The sequence below is a fragment of the Erinaceus europaeus genome, chromosome 2, assembly GCF_950295315.1.
Source record: "Erinaceus europaeus chromosome 2, mEriEur2.1, whole genome shotgun sequence".
Taxonomy (NCBI): Eukaryota; Metazoa; Chordata; class Mammalia; order Eulipotyphla; family Erinaceidae; genus Erinaceus; species Erinaceus europaeus.
Genome location: NC_080163.1, coordinates 92,863,888 through 92,879,718, shown reverse-complemented (window position 1 = coordinate 92,879,718; position 15,831 = coordinate 92,863,888). Strand labels below are relative to the sequence as shown.

Here is a 15,831-nt window from a genome sequence, read left to right as displayed (position 1 = left end):
GGGAGAAAGTGACACAAAGACAAGGAGAGACACAACCAGTATTGATCTTAGTCTTGAAGCTGCCCCTTTATATGGTGCCCTCATGTGATGGCCAGGGGCTGAACACTGGTTTTCAGTACATGGTAAAAGGTGGACTCTGCTGAGTGAGCCATCTCCTGGCCCCATCTGCACTGATTTTTAAAATTTATACTCTGGTTCCTATAATTGGGCCAAATACATTGGATACAGTTACTTACAAGGCACTTCATCTCTCTGTTTTAAGTCATAAGCACATTAACAATTTGGATCACTTCCTTAAAGATTAGGATATGCTTTTGGAGAGGGTTGGGTGACGTAGGTTTGCTAAAAAGTATCCAGCCTCCCACAGTCTCCCAGTGCTAAGATTCTGTGAGTCAGAAACAAAAAGATCCCAGTAATCATTTTTATTTAAATCATACACTGGAGCATTTGAATCATTTCTCAGGAGGAAAAAAAAAAAAAAAGAAATACAGGAAAGATAAAAGGAAGAGCTCTTTTGACTTTGGCTCCATATATTTCCTTTTCCTTGTTTACCCTTCACAGTGCCTTCCCTCCCTAAACACATGAAGTCCCTCCATGAAGAAGAGAAGTGGATAGAAAAGGAGAGTCTGACATTGAGACAGACAGGCTAGTCATCCCTCTGAGTTCTTTGGAGCTGATTATAAAGAAGTCTGAAGCTGATTATTAGTGGCTGATTATTAGAAGCCACTGGCAGAGAGCTTTCTTTCTCTCCAGCAGGACCTATGAGTTATAAAGTAGGGGTGATGATTCAAAGAACAGGTAAGGAGTCTAGAAGTGAATGCTAACTAGACAGTGTTAAATGAGCAAGGTGGTAAGAGTCTAGGCAGTGCAAAGTGCCATGCTGTGCGCTAACTTATGACCTGATTGTGTGTGATAAGGTACTATTTGTCAAGGATGCCTATTCCTGCCAAATTTGGGAGGGAAACTGTATTTTTCTGAATACATCAAGGGAGAAAAATGTTTATTTGGTGGGTAACAACCTCAGTGGTTTAGTTTTGATTTTCTTACTTGTGAATGGGGTGGGGGTGGCCTAGAAGGCCCCTGTTCCCACTGCTTTTCTCTGAATCTACTCAAAAATCTGCTGGCCTGTCTCTTAGTCTGCTTTAATCTGCTGGCCTGTTTTAGTTTTCACTTTTCAACTTCTATTGAATTCACACAGGTGTCCTGTTATCAATTTCCCCTTCCTACTCAAATCCCTCAGCCCAGAGTCCAGTTCCCCTTGAGTCAGAGTCTGGGTGATGTTAACATAAGCTGATATTTGTTGATAAGCCAAGAAAGAAGACCACAGGGCATTCCTAGACTTCAAGATAGCATTTTATGTATTTCCCCAAACCTTTTTATCTAAGGGTATTGATTCTATTTTAGTCCAAGGCAACAGAGAGGTCTGTGTCAAAGCTGGCTTGTGGAGCATAAATAATACAGTAATGGTTACAATGCTCCTCTAAATACACTGTGGTAATTCTTAGTGCTTCTCTGTATTCTTCTTCTTTAGGCCACCCTGAAACTTATTAAGTAGTCTTATTTTTATGCTAACTATACTCAGGAAGGTTGAAAAGTCCCTTGGCCTGGCTCTTCTCCACTGTTTCCCAGATCTCAAACAGGCCCACTCTCTGTGAGACATGGGAAATGTGTGTGTGTTTTCAGAATCATTGATTTGTAATGATCTTCATCATAGTTATATAAATATTTAAAATAGAGGGAAAAGCTGCAGCTGTGGTCATTAAGTAAGATGTAGCTATCTTAGAATTTAGTAGACAGAGTTTTTTGTGTTTTTTTTTTTTTAAATCCTTACCAGGTTAGGAGCCCAAATGCTCCTAACCTAGTGTACAGGGGATATTTATATATCAAGAAACTAAGCAAAATTTTAGCAAATCAAATCCAACTGTACATATAAAGGGTCATCATAATGAAGTGGGGGTTATCTGAAGAATGAAAAGTGAAAATCATTTGAAAATCAACCTATTTTAGAAGATTATACTATCAATTCAATGGAGGCAGAAAGAAGCATTTTACAAAATTCAACATTCTGTTAAGAACTCTCAGGAAACTTAGAAGGGAACTTTCTCAGCCTGATAAAAAGTGTCTATGAAAACCCACAACTAACATCATACAGGATAGTGAAAGACTGATACCTAGCTCTCAGCATTAGAGAGCAAGGCAAGGATGTCTGTTCTTAATAGTTCTATTCAATATCTTTTGAAGACTCTGGGCACTGCAAAATGTCAAGAATAAGAGATAGCAGGCATCTAGTATGGAAAGGAAGGATTAAAATTGCCTTTATTTGTAAGGAACAATGCTACTTGCTTAGAAAAGCCAATAGAATTTACAAAAAAAAAGTTTAATAAGAACTAATTTAGCGAGGTTGCAAAATAGGGTCACTATACCAAGATTAATTGCATGTCTGTAAACAAAGAAACAATAAGAAATTAAAATGTAAAAACTTATTTAAGATAGGATAAAATATAAAGCAAGTTTCTATTATATTTATTAAGTTTAGGAATTTATTAGCAATTTTAATTTATTATAAATAAAAATATATGCAACCCTGAAAACTACATATTTCAGAAAAAGTGAAAGAAGACCTAAATGCATGTAGAGAAATACTTTGCTAATACACAGGACACTAATGTTTTGAAGAAGCCAATTCTCTTCAAATTGACCTAAGTTCAAGACAATTCCAACTTAAATCCCAGCAGGCTTTTGGGTAGAAAGTGACAAGCTGATTCTAAAATTCCTTTTTAATTTTTAAATTTTATTTAAATTAAATTAATTGATTTATGTATTTTGAATAGAGACAGAGAAATTGAGAGGGAAAGGGGAGATAGATAGATAGATAGGTAGATAGATAGATAGATAGATAGACAGACAGACATACGGACAAACTTGTAGCACTCCTGAAACAAACCCCATAGATGCGGACCAGGGGCTTGAATTTGGGTCCTTTCACCCTGTGATTTGTGCACTTAGCTGGGTGTGCCACCAGTTGGCCCTTGATTCTACAATATCTATGGAAATGCAAAGAGCCAAGCAACTTTGAAATAGAACAAAGGTGAAAGGCTAATATGACCTGATTCTGAGATGCAGTATAAAGCTACAGTAGTCAAAACACTATAGTATTTATTATTATTAACAGTATAGTATTTAAAGACAGATAGACTAATGGAATGGAGTCCAGAAATAGACTCACACCTATATGAACAACCACTTTATAATCAGTTGTCATGCATAAGTTAGCTACATAAATATAGATTATATAGTGAGCTATTTGTTAAAATTATGAAGTTATAACCTATTTTGTATGATTTTCTATTTTATAATAAAAAGAATTTTTTTTAACCTTAAAAATGTTCAGAAAAACAGTGGTTTGGGAGGAAGAGACACATATAAAGTGACTCAGCTTATGATAGGCACACTTCCAACTTTTATTCCCAGGGCTATACAATACTGAGGAAAAGGAAATTGAAATGATATGTGGTTAAATTGAAAATGAAGTTAAATAGTCTTGTTAAATAGCTGGGGTATTTTAATGAACATTTCCTAAGTGTTAGAGGGGAAGCTAGCTAAATGCTATCTGAAGTTGGGTGTGTACCTCTGACCTTTCAGACTGGAAGGGAGAACAGTCAAGGAGAGGGTTGAGGAGGCAGGGTGGGATTCAGCAGATGCCATTGAAGCCAAGGAACACACATTCATAAGTATTAAGGGCAGGGGTAAAGAGCTACAGAGGTCTTGGCAAATTCTAGATAAAATTCCTCAAGGGCAGACTGTGACAATGATTTGGTGCACAGGAGTTCACATTGTTTGGGTTCATATTTTTATAATACCATTTAAGCAAGTATATGTTGTCTGCCTCACAATAATTTGTGATGCACGGGCATCAGAGAGAAGTGTGAGGACTAACTCGTGTGTGTAGAGACAGTAGTTAGAAGAGTTTGACCTACAGAAAGGATTTACTTACTATAAATGAATTTTAAAATTATAAGCTTCAAATTTGAGTAAATCAATAAAGAAACATTTTTATTTAAAGATCTTACATTCCATTGTATTTTTAGGGCTTGCCATAATAAAAACCTTCTAGAAGGTCATGTGAGGAGATCTTATTAGACTATTTTTTATTTCATTTGAGAGCATCTTCAGACACTAAAATTTTTAAGTCAATGAGCAGGCTTGAGGTCTATAAATCACACATTGACTTTGTAGGCAGTTACTCACATCAGGGTAATACTGTATGGCACTTGGGTCCCAAGCAATGCTAATTTCATTAGTTTCTGTTAATTTATTATTCATTAATTAAGTTATTTATTTTTAACCAGAGAACTGCTTAGCTTTGGCTTATGGTGGTATGAGGAATTGAAGCTGGGACTTAGGAGCCTCAGGTATGAAAGTCTTTCTGCATAAAAGATATGCTGTCTCCTCTGATCTCCTGTTAACTTTCAATGACCTTGTTTTACCTTAAATTCTTGGGAGTATGTCATATCTAGGAAGATAAGACAGCAGGAAGTTCTAAGGATGGGACTTCATTTTGAAACAAAGGATGATAAGGAATAGTGCTAAGATTATTGAATGTCTAATCAGTGACAGACTACACACACACACACACACACACACACACACACACACACACACACACACACCTCCTATCCCTCCAACTAAAGAGGCTCACCCTCCTTTCCTTTTCCTACCTCCCTTTCTCTTTCCTCCTCAGTTTTTAAAAAGGGTTATGACACAGCTTGGTCTTTTTTACTTATTCCCTCAGCACATTTATTGAGAACCTACTATTGTTAAATACTAGAAAGAAGAGACATGGATTCAGCCTTCACCTCCACTGGGGTATTATTCATTTATATTGATACAATGAAGACACAGATATGGAGCAGAAAATCCAAGTTTTCTTAAGTTTTTAATTTAAACCTTTTTAGATACGATCACCACTCAATCCTAAGCTTGCTATCACTGACTGGGTATGGATCTTTCCATTGGGACATCATCTTTCTACATTCACTGAGCTTTTTTTCTGAAAATGAGTAGCAAACAAACAAACAACAACAACAACAACAAAACCCCCAAGTATTTATAGTCTTGTCAATATTTCCATTTCATAAATAAAAATTTTAAAAAGACAAGTATTAAAACAAAACTCAATGAATTTCATCAGAGAATAGCTAGGATTTCTGGTAAAGAATAGAATATCACTATCTCAAGGTTGGTGTTTGCACATGGACAGTGAGAGCAAGAGGAAAGGGAGAGAAGGACTAATGCAGAAACAGGGCACTACATTGCCATCTGGTGCCATATTTCCAATTGCTTCAAATCCACATGGTGGACTTAAAGGGCCCACACAGAACCATGCAGGTGGGGAGCCAGGGGCTCGAACTGGGATCCTTACTATGGTCCTTGCACTTTGCACCATGTGCGCTTAACCCGCTGCATTACCACCCGACCCCCTGGAGACTCATTTATTTAGAATTCGATTTAGAGATCATTTGAGCCAGAGTCAAGTGATCTGTTTCAATGGTGAGCAGGTAGGAAAGCATAGAAAAGGCCTAGTCTTCCACAAAAGCCAGAGACACATATTCTCACAGGAGAGTTCAAAGCAATATGAGGACTATTTTCACTGGACCAACTGAGGATCCATACCACTTAGGCATCTCAGGCATACCTCTGGAAGGACTTTGGAAATTGGTAAGCAATGCACAATATTGCTGGGGTGGAACTTAACGGTTACTGATTGCAAACTCTTTATATCCCACTGTAGCACTGAGGTGTACACACTGCAGCTGAGGTGTACACACAAAAGGCACAGGGCCTGGTCCTGTCTGAAGAGAAACAGACTTTCTCTGTTCTGACAGCAAAACACTTGACACTGTACCAAATCCTCGAACTAAGTCAGACTATTACCAGGAAGGGAATATTTTTATGCAACCAATTCAGGGGCATATACTATTAGTGACAGAAAGGAACTTTTGTATTGATTTGTGCTGCTAATGTCACCCCCCTCCCTGGAGTCATCCTTGACCATCTTTCTTCTATAGTCCCACCCCTTGATCTCTTAACCTGCTTCTCCCAAAAAGATAGTGCAGTTGAACTTCAAATAAGGCAAGAGTAGGCTTTGGATGTCTGCCTGTGCTTTGAATGGATGTTGCTGAAAGCTCTGCACATAGAAGGAAATTTGTGCGGGGCTTCATTGGGAGAGATGTAATATTTTAATAGCAGTGTTTATATTCTAGTCTGTAGATAACTAAAAAACCAGCAAGATTTTACATCAGGCTTTGAAATGAAAAATATCACCCACTCAATGGAAACACAAATGTCATCCCTTTTGCCCTTCGGCCCTTTCAGTGCTATAGTGTTCTAGATTTTCCTGCTCTCCTAGAGATTTCTGAGTCACCACCAAGGGAGACCCAATGTGATGTCTGGCCAAGTTTTGCAGGCTTAGCATTCTCAAGAAAAGCAGACTTAAAAGGTTTCCTTTCAGAGTTCCCTAGGCTCCTCAGACAGCCTGGAGTAGAAACTGTCTTGGGACCCATGACTTAGTCGAGACCAGAAGGCAGTAAGAGTTCAAAAGGGAATGCTGGCAGCCCACACTTGAATTCTAGGTGGCAGCTTTGAGACCAGCCAGGCTCCTGGGTCTTGTCTCTCTCAGTCTGAGGGAGAGTTTCCAAACCTCACACTCACCCTCTGAGGGATTCAAGTCTAATTTCTCAGTTCTTTTCTCTCGACTTGAAGATGGGAGCTTACACAGACAGAACAAATTTTTCACTGTCACTGTGAGGACTGTTGTAAAGAATGTCTCTGGGTTCATGCTCATGGGCAGACATGCACATGCACACTTTTCCAAGATTAAGTGTGCTTAAAAATCTGATTTATAGAAGCAACTTAGGAGAACAGCTCACTTTTAGTAATTGGTTGGTTTAAAATAGATGTTCTTCAAGGGAAAAGTCACTAATATACACTCCAACAAAACACATGCCATTCAAATTAGCTGTTTTGGCTGAGCTTATTTTTATATTATGTCTTTGTTTCCAAACATTAAACTGAGCCTATGTTACATACACCTAATGAAAACATGAATAATAAACATATGTGTGTGAATAATAAACATATAAGGGTACATGTGTTTAGAAGAAACTTTTTGGAAACCAATTATCTTACATTTATTAAGCAGAACATATCTTTCTTATTCCTAATCTTAATATTTATTTATTTTTTATTCCTAATCTTAGTATTTATTTCAATATCTAATTCTTCATGTCTTGGTACAAAAGGTTCCAGATACAAGGGAACATCAAGGCAGGAAAGCTGTACAAGCTTTTCTTTGACATGACTTTCAGAAACTACATTTAATAGTGGCTCTCTCTCTCTTTTCTTTTCTTTTTTCACCAGACTACTGCTCAACTTTAGCTTATGGCAGTGCCAGGAATTAAATCTGGAACGTCTGATGCCTCTGGCATAAAAGTCTGCTTCCTACTTAAGGGCTATCTTCCCCACCCAGAAATTATATTTTAGATGAACTTAAGTCTGTCCATTGATATTTGGTCCCCAGGAGAGGTCTCAGTTTTGGCTGGGCACATTCAACTAAAAAGTATCATGTGTTATATAAAAGAGTTGTGTCAAAGTCCAACAGAAAAATGGACAAGGCAAGTTCTATTGGAATGACAGTGGAAGAAGACAAACTTCACAAAGGAAGTAATATTTGAGGTGTGCTCTAAAGAAGAAATAGGTGTTTTCCAAAATTCAAATTGGAAATGGAAGAAGACTGGGAGATCATAATTCAAATGGGAGTTTTAACCTGGGTGGTTATGGGTAACAGATAAGCACTGGCAAAAGATAAGACTAGAAAAACAGGCTTTTCAGAGTGAAATCCAGTTTTGGACAGAGATCTTCTGTTGCAGGTCTGAGAATATTAAGAACCAGAATCATATGATCAAATGACAGAGTAATATAAACCTTAGCATGTAAGTAAAACCATAAATTATTGTAAAAGATGTATATGTATCAACATAAGGGAAGCTGATGTTACTATAGCATACTGAAATTTTGGAAGTTAATGTTCAGTTTTTTTAAACATGATTTTTTAACTTTATTTGATAGGACAGAGAGAAACTGATAAGGAAGGGGGACAGAGAGGGAGAGACAGAGACAACTGCAACATTACTTCACCATTTGTCATGCTTTCCCCCTGTAGGTAGGGATGGGGGGCAGGTCTGAACCCAGGTCCCTGAGCATGGTAACATGTGCTCTTAACCAGGTGTGCCACTGCCTGGCCCCTACTGTTCAGTTTTCTATATTATTAGGAATATATACTATATAATAGATGGGGAATGGGACTCTTATGCATTACAGTCTAGGGGAGAAAACACTGGAGAATAGCTCATATAGAAAAGGACCTCCTAGGTTCAAACCCCAGCACCATCATAAGCCAGACTTGAGTAGTGCTCTGGCTCTGGCCTCTTAAATAAAAAATTTTACAAAAAAAGAAAGAAAGATGGAAACACCTACAAGCAGTCCAGAGTCAAGATTAAGGGCATGGGTGAAATGACTATTACAGTTCTGATACGTCCTGTACTCATGAGGTCAGTTCCAAAGTGTTACACTCAGTTCTGGGACACAATCTAAAGGACTGAAGTTGAGTTTATCTGGAAGAGAATTGTCAGAATGAGGAGGGTATTTGAAAACTGAGTCATAAAAGGGAAGCTTATGATATCTTTAGATGTTTATCCTGAATAAGGGATAACACACGAGGGAAACTGTAGTCATCTTCAAATATGTGATGAGTTGTCACAACAACGAGAGGTTAAGACTCATCCTTTCAAGTTCTCAAAGACTTAACATAAAGTCAGAATTGACACCAATAGTTGGAAGTTACAAGCAGTTTTGACTGGACAAATGAAAAAAAAAAACCCAATTTTAAATCACAATCTGGCTGGAAGCAATTGAAATTATATCCAACATCATCACAGTTGACAAAAGTGACTCATTTATGAATCATAGTGATTTACCCCTAAGTACCCTCAGCTGGTGGGAGAATAATAGTCAAGCTCATTCTGATATCTCTAAGGCCAATAATCTTTCATGTACTCTTTACACATTGCCTGACAGTCATTTCAGATGCTCCAAAATAGACTGACATTCTCCAAATTAGGTTCCCTGTCTCTAATAATCTGTCTAGGATATTCCCAGGAATGACTAAGATGGACAGGATACTGAAATAGAAAAATCTCTAAGATTGCCGTTTGTTTATTTATTTATTTTATTATAAAAAGGAAACACTGACAAAACCAAAGGATAAGAGGGGTACAACTCCACACAATTCCCACTACAAGAACTCTGTATCCCAGCCCCTCCCTTGATAACTTTCCTACTCTTTAACCCTCTGGGAGTATATGGGCCCCAGATCACATTAAGTCACTGGAGTTTACAGTCAACAATATTTATACATCTTTCCCATATTTGGAGGCTACTCTTTTCCCTGATCCAGCTTTCTGGTCCTTTTTCCAGCCATGACATCATCTCCCTAGACAATAACTTGGATCCACCTGCATATCAGGCTTCAGGCTCAGGGGAAAAAAAAAAAAAAAAAAGATTGCTTTTAAGTCTACACTGCTGCTATCTGAATTTTGAGAAGATTTGAGTTATGTTAAATAAAATAAATGTTCATTAAAAAGAAACTTCAGTATTTAGGAATAGTGATTGGGATATAAATAAAGTAGAACTCTAATACTTATTATTGAGAAGCCCAGAGATTTGGGAATAGCAATTAGTGTAAAAACAAGAAGGAAGAAAAATCTTACTAGTTTCTTCCCTGCCTTTCTTTTAATGCTTTTAATGCTTTAAACATACAGAAAAAATACAGGGAATGAATTGAGGGGTAGACAGCATGTATGATTATCACTGAGCTGCCTCCCCAGGTGCTGGTTCATGTTGCTCCCATATGCTATCAGGGAAGGAATTCAAGCTTCATACAGAGTACGGCACACACTTTACACATGAATTCTCTTCTGGGTCCTCCCTGTTTCTTAACAGGACTTGCCATGAATATTACTAGTAGTATTGTTACATTGGGGCAGCACTCTGACATCTCACAGTTGGCAAGAGTCAGGGGTCTGGTGGGTGGGAAAAAAAATCAGCTTTCATTTCTGTCCTGCCAAGTAGAACTCTGATAACCCTAAAGAAAGGAATTGAGTCCATATGGGTGTGCCCTGAGTGATGGCAGAATGCCACCTGGAAATCGTCACAGAACAGACTACAATAACACTTCAAGCATTTTCATTCATTTTGGCCCATGCCAAGAAAGGACTCACTCTCCTATCCTCCCCATTCCGACCCACTACACTTAAAAAAAAAAAAAATCCACATATTCATTACTAATTCAGCCATGTACTTGGCTCACAATCATAGGAAAGAGGATGAATTGCTTACTTCACTAGTCGCATATCCATATCTTGAATCTGAATCTACATTTAAAAGAATGTACAGTACAGGATTTCCTTCATTAACAGTAAACTGTAGATGACAAATTCATTAATTAAAATTATTTTTTTGGCTCCTGATATGTTTGTTCTTTGGGAAACAGATTAATATCTGTAGTGCGCAGTAAGCTGACCTACAAAAACCGGAACCCACTTCTGCCGTGTAACTTAACTCCAAATTCAATGTTTGTGAATATGTGATGAAATTAATCTAAAAACTGAATAATTAATTGATTAGATGACATTACACAATAATACCATCTTCACTTTGCCACCACATCAACCATTCTTATTCTGAACGGTTTTGAGCCCTCTTGGGATGAAATTTCCACCATGATCCTTAGCCATTCCAAATTATATGAGCATGTGTGTGTCCCCCATGACAGCTACTAGTTATTTAAACCAACTTTATCATATTCACTCATCATTATGGTCATCATTCCTTTCATTTATTGACTGTGCTTTATTAATCAGTTATTGTGATGTGTATTTTACATTTTTATCTGTATACAATATATTATGTTCACACCAGTTTCCACCCTTTACCATATAACTTCTATCCATGTTACCCATTCTCACTTCCCCCATCTAGAAACCAATATTTTGTTCTTGTATTCTAGAAATGTATGTGCGTTCATTACTTTCATTTATTTATTTTCCACATATTAATAAAACTACAGTTTTCTTTACTCCATATGGCATATTTCACTAAACATAATCTTCTCTAGCTTTGTGGTTTTGCCTTTTTTTGTCAAGCTGTTTTTCATCTTTTTTTATCCAGTCATCCATTGATAAGCACTTAGTTTTTTTCCAGTTCTTGATAGTAATGAAGACTGCTGTGAGTAATATATATATATATATATACATGTATACATATACTTTTGGACTAGTATCTTTTGATCCTTTAAGATCAATACTGGATCTCACTAAACTCCACTGAATATGGAATTTGTTATTTTTAATTTTTTGAGGCATTAGCATGTTGCTTTATGTAGTTACTACATCAATTTACATCCTACAAACTGTACAAGTGCTCCCTTTCTTAGCATCCTAGCCAATACTTGTTGTTTCCTGCCTTTAGTGATGCTAGCCATTCTCACACAGGTGAAGTGATACATTACTGTCATTTTAATTTGCATATATCTAATCATAAAGAGATAATAAATGTGTTTTTATGTGCCTGTTGGCCATCTGTATTTATTCTTTGTAGAAGTGTCTGATTCTATTGATTTGGGGGTTTTGAAACCACTTATCAGTTCTCACTTTCAATACACAGATTTTAAAATTGCAAGAAAAACTGTAGTTATGAGTGTCCTGGATTTCAAATTCAAGTATCTGAGGGAGCAAATAGACAAGTATTGCTCTTTTGAATTAATCACTCAATTAGTAATTTAATTATTATTCTTTTGGTCTTGCATAATGAGGCAGTGAATATCTAGACTGAGGACTAAAGAATTGGATTACTGAATGTTGGATGACAAGGTCAATGACCCCAGAGATCCTAAAGCCAAGACAAGAAGAATAAATGTTGGGGGCAGAATTTGCAGCTGGAAGCCAGTGTACAAATGTTGATGGACTGTTATCTCTGTAGATGTCAGGGAGGTATAGACATCTCCTTCCTTAACCCAGGCATTATTTCTTCTCATCACAAATTCTTCCTTCCTCACAAGGAGGAGGAAAGGTTAGCTGGGTGGGGTCCTTCCAGGCTGAGTATTTATTTACCCTAGAGATACTGAGTTAATTTGGAAAAGCCAACTTTCAAAACAGAAAGTAACTTACTTTGAATAGGTAAATTGAAGTCTACCATCTCCCCTATTAAGAGTGAGTTGAGTTTTCATACACTTTAACTAAGGATGACTTTTCTGCATGTGAATAGCTTTGTATTTTAAAAACACACCACATATGAACATGAATAAATTACTGAATTGGAGAAAGGACAAGATGTGGAGTCGGTATGATCAAACATACTTTGTTTTCACACTTTTTTTTTTCACTCTAAGAAATACCTTTTCATAGGTTTAGGTCATTACTCTGTAGTCTAGCATCTATTTTTTAGTGAAACTAGGAATTTAAACTGCACAAGTGAATGATGTGGGAAGCAATTTTTTTTTCAAACCTTTTAAATTTACTGTTTGTGGTTACAAGTTTCCTTAGGAAACATAATATTTTTTTTTCCTCTCAACTAAAAAAATAATTTGGACTAACCTCAAAAAAGCTGGGTTTAATGTTTCTCAGAATGTTTCCAAGCAGACTAAAATACCAGCAAATTCATATCCACAGGGAAAGGTTTACGGTTCACGAAGATTACATGATTCATGCTGACGAGCTTACATGCTTCAAATGCACTGTGTGCCTTCTGAGTGCAGTGTATGGAATCTATAGACCAAGGTAGTAGATTTTATATGCACTATGAAAAGTGGGAGTGGCCGAAGTGGAAATATCCTTGTAGAGAAAGTGGAACGACTTAAATGAAGACAAGATGGAAATAAATGGACATTTCATATGGACTTTTGATCTATATGGGGAAAGCATACTTGTAGCACCTTCAGAAATTCAAGTAAGATCAATCTCTGAGCCAGTAGTTCAAATACTTTTCAAAGTAAAAGCTCTTAAAACTGAAAATCTGAATTAAAAAATTCTTTTAAACTAAAATCAAGACAGAAAAAGGTCACACAAAGCTAAACTATGATTAAAACTGTTAGTGTTAGAGTGATTTAGTTTAAGTGAAGGTTATTTAAATGATTTATATTAATATTTATGATTAATATTAATTTTGTGAAAAGGTTTTATAAATTCTAAGTGACATAATAATACCAGTTACTATTCTTGTAGTTTTTTCTTTCAGTCATCAGTACCAGCAACAGCTACAAAAGTTAGATATAATTGCTCACATGCCTTGTCACTGTGATTCATCTCTCCATTAGAACATGGAGGTTTTCAGGTATAATTAGCAGTGTATACAAATCTGTTCTGAAACTGACTCCTCAAAGTTTATTTTATTATTTCAGATCATTACAAATAATATGATGCAAATTTTGCTGTTTTGTTCTTTTCTTTTAAATTTATTTTTTATTTAAGAAAGGATAAATTAACAAAACCATAGGGTAGGAGGGGTACAACTCCATACAATTCCCACCACCCAATCTCCATATCCCATCCCCTCCCCTGATAGCTGTTTTGTTCTTTAAGAACTGTTGAGGACATCATTTCACATCTGAGCATCGACTACTTTGTCAATGCTCTTTAGGCCATTTTGGCTTTTTAGCTTTTTACTCCAAGACAACTCCTTCACTTTAGAAACAATACATTAGGGTTTAGAAATCATCTACACGCTAAAATATTGAATAAAATTCTAGTCAACAAGATATAGTAGTATATTAATAAGATTGTATGTCATGATTAAGTGGGATTTATCTCAGGGATGTAAGGCTGGTTAAATATATGTAAATAAATACATGTAATCTATCACATCAATACAAGAAAAGCCAAAAACCACATGATTATCTCAGTAGATGCAGAGAAACTGACAAAATCCAACATCCCTTCATGATAAAAACAATTACAAAAAGTGAGAAGAGATGGAAAATTCCTTAGCTTAATGAAGTCTATATACAGCAAACATATAACCAACATCATACTCAATAATGAGAAACTGGAATCATTCACTCTCAGATCAGGTACTAGACTGGGCTGCTAACTATCACTGTTGCTCTATATAACATAGTGTTGGAAGTTCTTACATAGAAATTGGGCAAGAGCCTCTCCCACTCCATATCAAATAATATTGCATCTGTCGATCACAACCTAACCAACACAACGATTGCCACCTCAACATGCTTCACTTCAGACTGTGTCCAGAGACTTCACGTGTGGAATGACAATCCTTCAGCTTCATTACTCGGGTGAGACCTTTCCTTTCATAGTATACTCTAATTCCATCTCAGGTGGTTCACTTTCTAACAAAGTCCCAAAACCTAGATATACACCAGTTTCTGTGAGAGAGAGCATATGTTCACAGGTAGCCATAAACTACTGAAAAATATATACCTGAAAGCAGAAGTACACTAGAGTTTGCAGTGAGTACCCCCCTAACACTTCCTCTCCACTATTCCAAGCTTTGGGTCCATGATTGTTCAACAATTTGTTTGGCTTCGTATGTTAACTCTCTTTTCAGTCACCAGGTTCCAGATGTCATCAGGATGCCAGCCAGGCTTCCCTGGACTGAAGACCCCACCAATGTGTCCTGGAGCTCCGTTTCCCCAGAGACCCATCCTACTAGGGAAAGAGAGAGGCAGACTGGGAGTATGGACCGACCAGTCAACGCCCATGTTCAGCGGGGAAGCAATTACAGAAGCTAGACCTTCTACCTTCTGCAACCCACAATGACCCTGGGTCCATGCTCCCAGAGGGATAGAGAATGGGAAAGCTATCAGGGGAGGGGGTGGGATATGGAGATTGGGTGGTGGGAATTGTGTGGAGTTGTACCCCTCCTACCCTATGGTTTTGTTAATTAATCCTTTCTTAAATAAAAAAAATAATAAAAAAGAAATTGGGCAAGAGCAAGGAATTAAAGGGATACTATACTGACTTGAAGAGAAGTCAAACTGTCACTTTTGGAGATTATATGGTAGTATAGTAGAGAAACCTAAACGATTCAGCAGGAAGCTCCTGGAAATTATCAGTCAATGTAGTAAGGTGTTGGTCTACAAGATTAACATATATAAAAGTCAGTGGTATTCCTTTATGCAAACACTATCAGAAGAAAAAGAAATCCAAAAATCAGTCCCATTCACTACAGTACCAAAAACAATAAAATATCTAGGAACAAACCTAACCAAAGAAGTGAAAGACTTGTATACTAAAAACTGTGATTCACTATTCAAGGAAATAGAAGGAAATAAGTAGAAAGATATTCCATGTTCATGGACTGGAAGAATTAGCATCATCAAAATGACTAATTTACCCAGAAACTATACAATTTAATGCAATCCCCATTAAAATCCCACCATTTAAAAAATATTTTACTTAATGATTTGTGTAGAGACAGAAATCAAGACAGGAGTGGGGAGACAGAGAGGGTGAGTGACAGAGAGACACCTGTGACACTGCTTCACCACTTGGAAATCTTCCCCCCTGCAGGTGGGGGACAGGAGTTTAAACCCAGGCTCTTGTACACTGTAGTGTGTGCACTCAACCAGGTATACCACCATCTGAACCGCCACCATGTTTTTCTTAAGACAATAGAATGAAAGCTACAAATGTTTGTCTGGTATCAGAAAATACCTAGAATTGTTAAAACAAACTTGAGAAGAAAGAACAGGACTGG

At 37.0% G+C, this 15,831-nt stretch overlaps 2 protein-coding genes across 6 annotated transcripts in view; one reads left to right on the top strand and one right to left on the bottom strand.

The window, feature by feature from the left end:
• The window catches only part of CBR4 (carbonyl reductase 4), a 214,723-nt gene extending 200,255 nt beyond the window's left edge, over nt 1-14,468 (top strand). Inside the window, exon 6 of the mRNA XM_060184277.1 lies at nt 14,316-14,468. Coding sequence (XP_060040260.1) covers nt 14,316-14,411 — 96 coding nt within the window. The 3' untranslated portion in view covers nt 14,412-14,468. The remainder of the gene's footprint in view (nt 1-14,315) is intronic.
• PALLD (palladin, cytoskeletal associated protein) overlaps nt 1-15,831 on the bottom strand; it is an 811,300-nt gene that overhangs the window by 157,495 nt on the left and 637,974 nt on the right. The window lies entirely within an intron of this gene.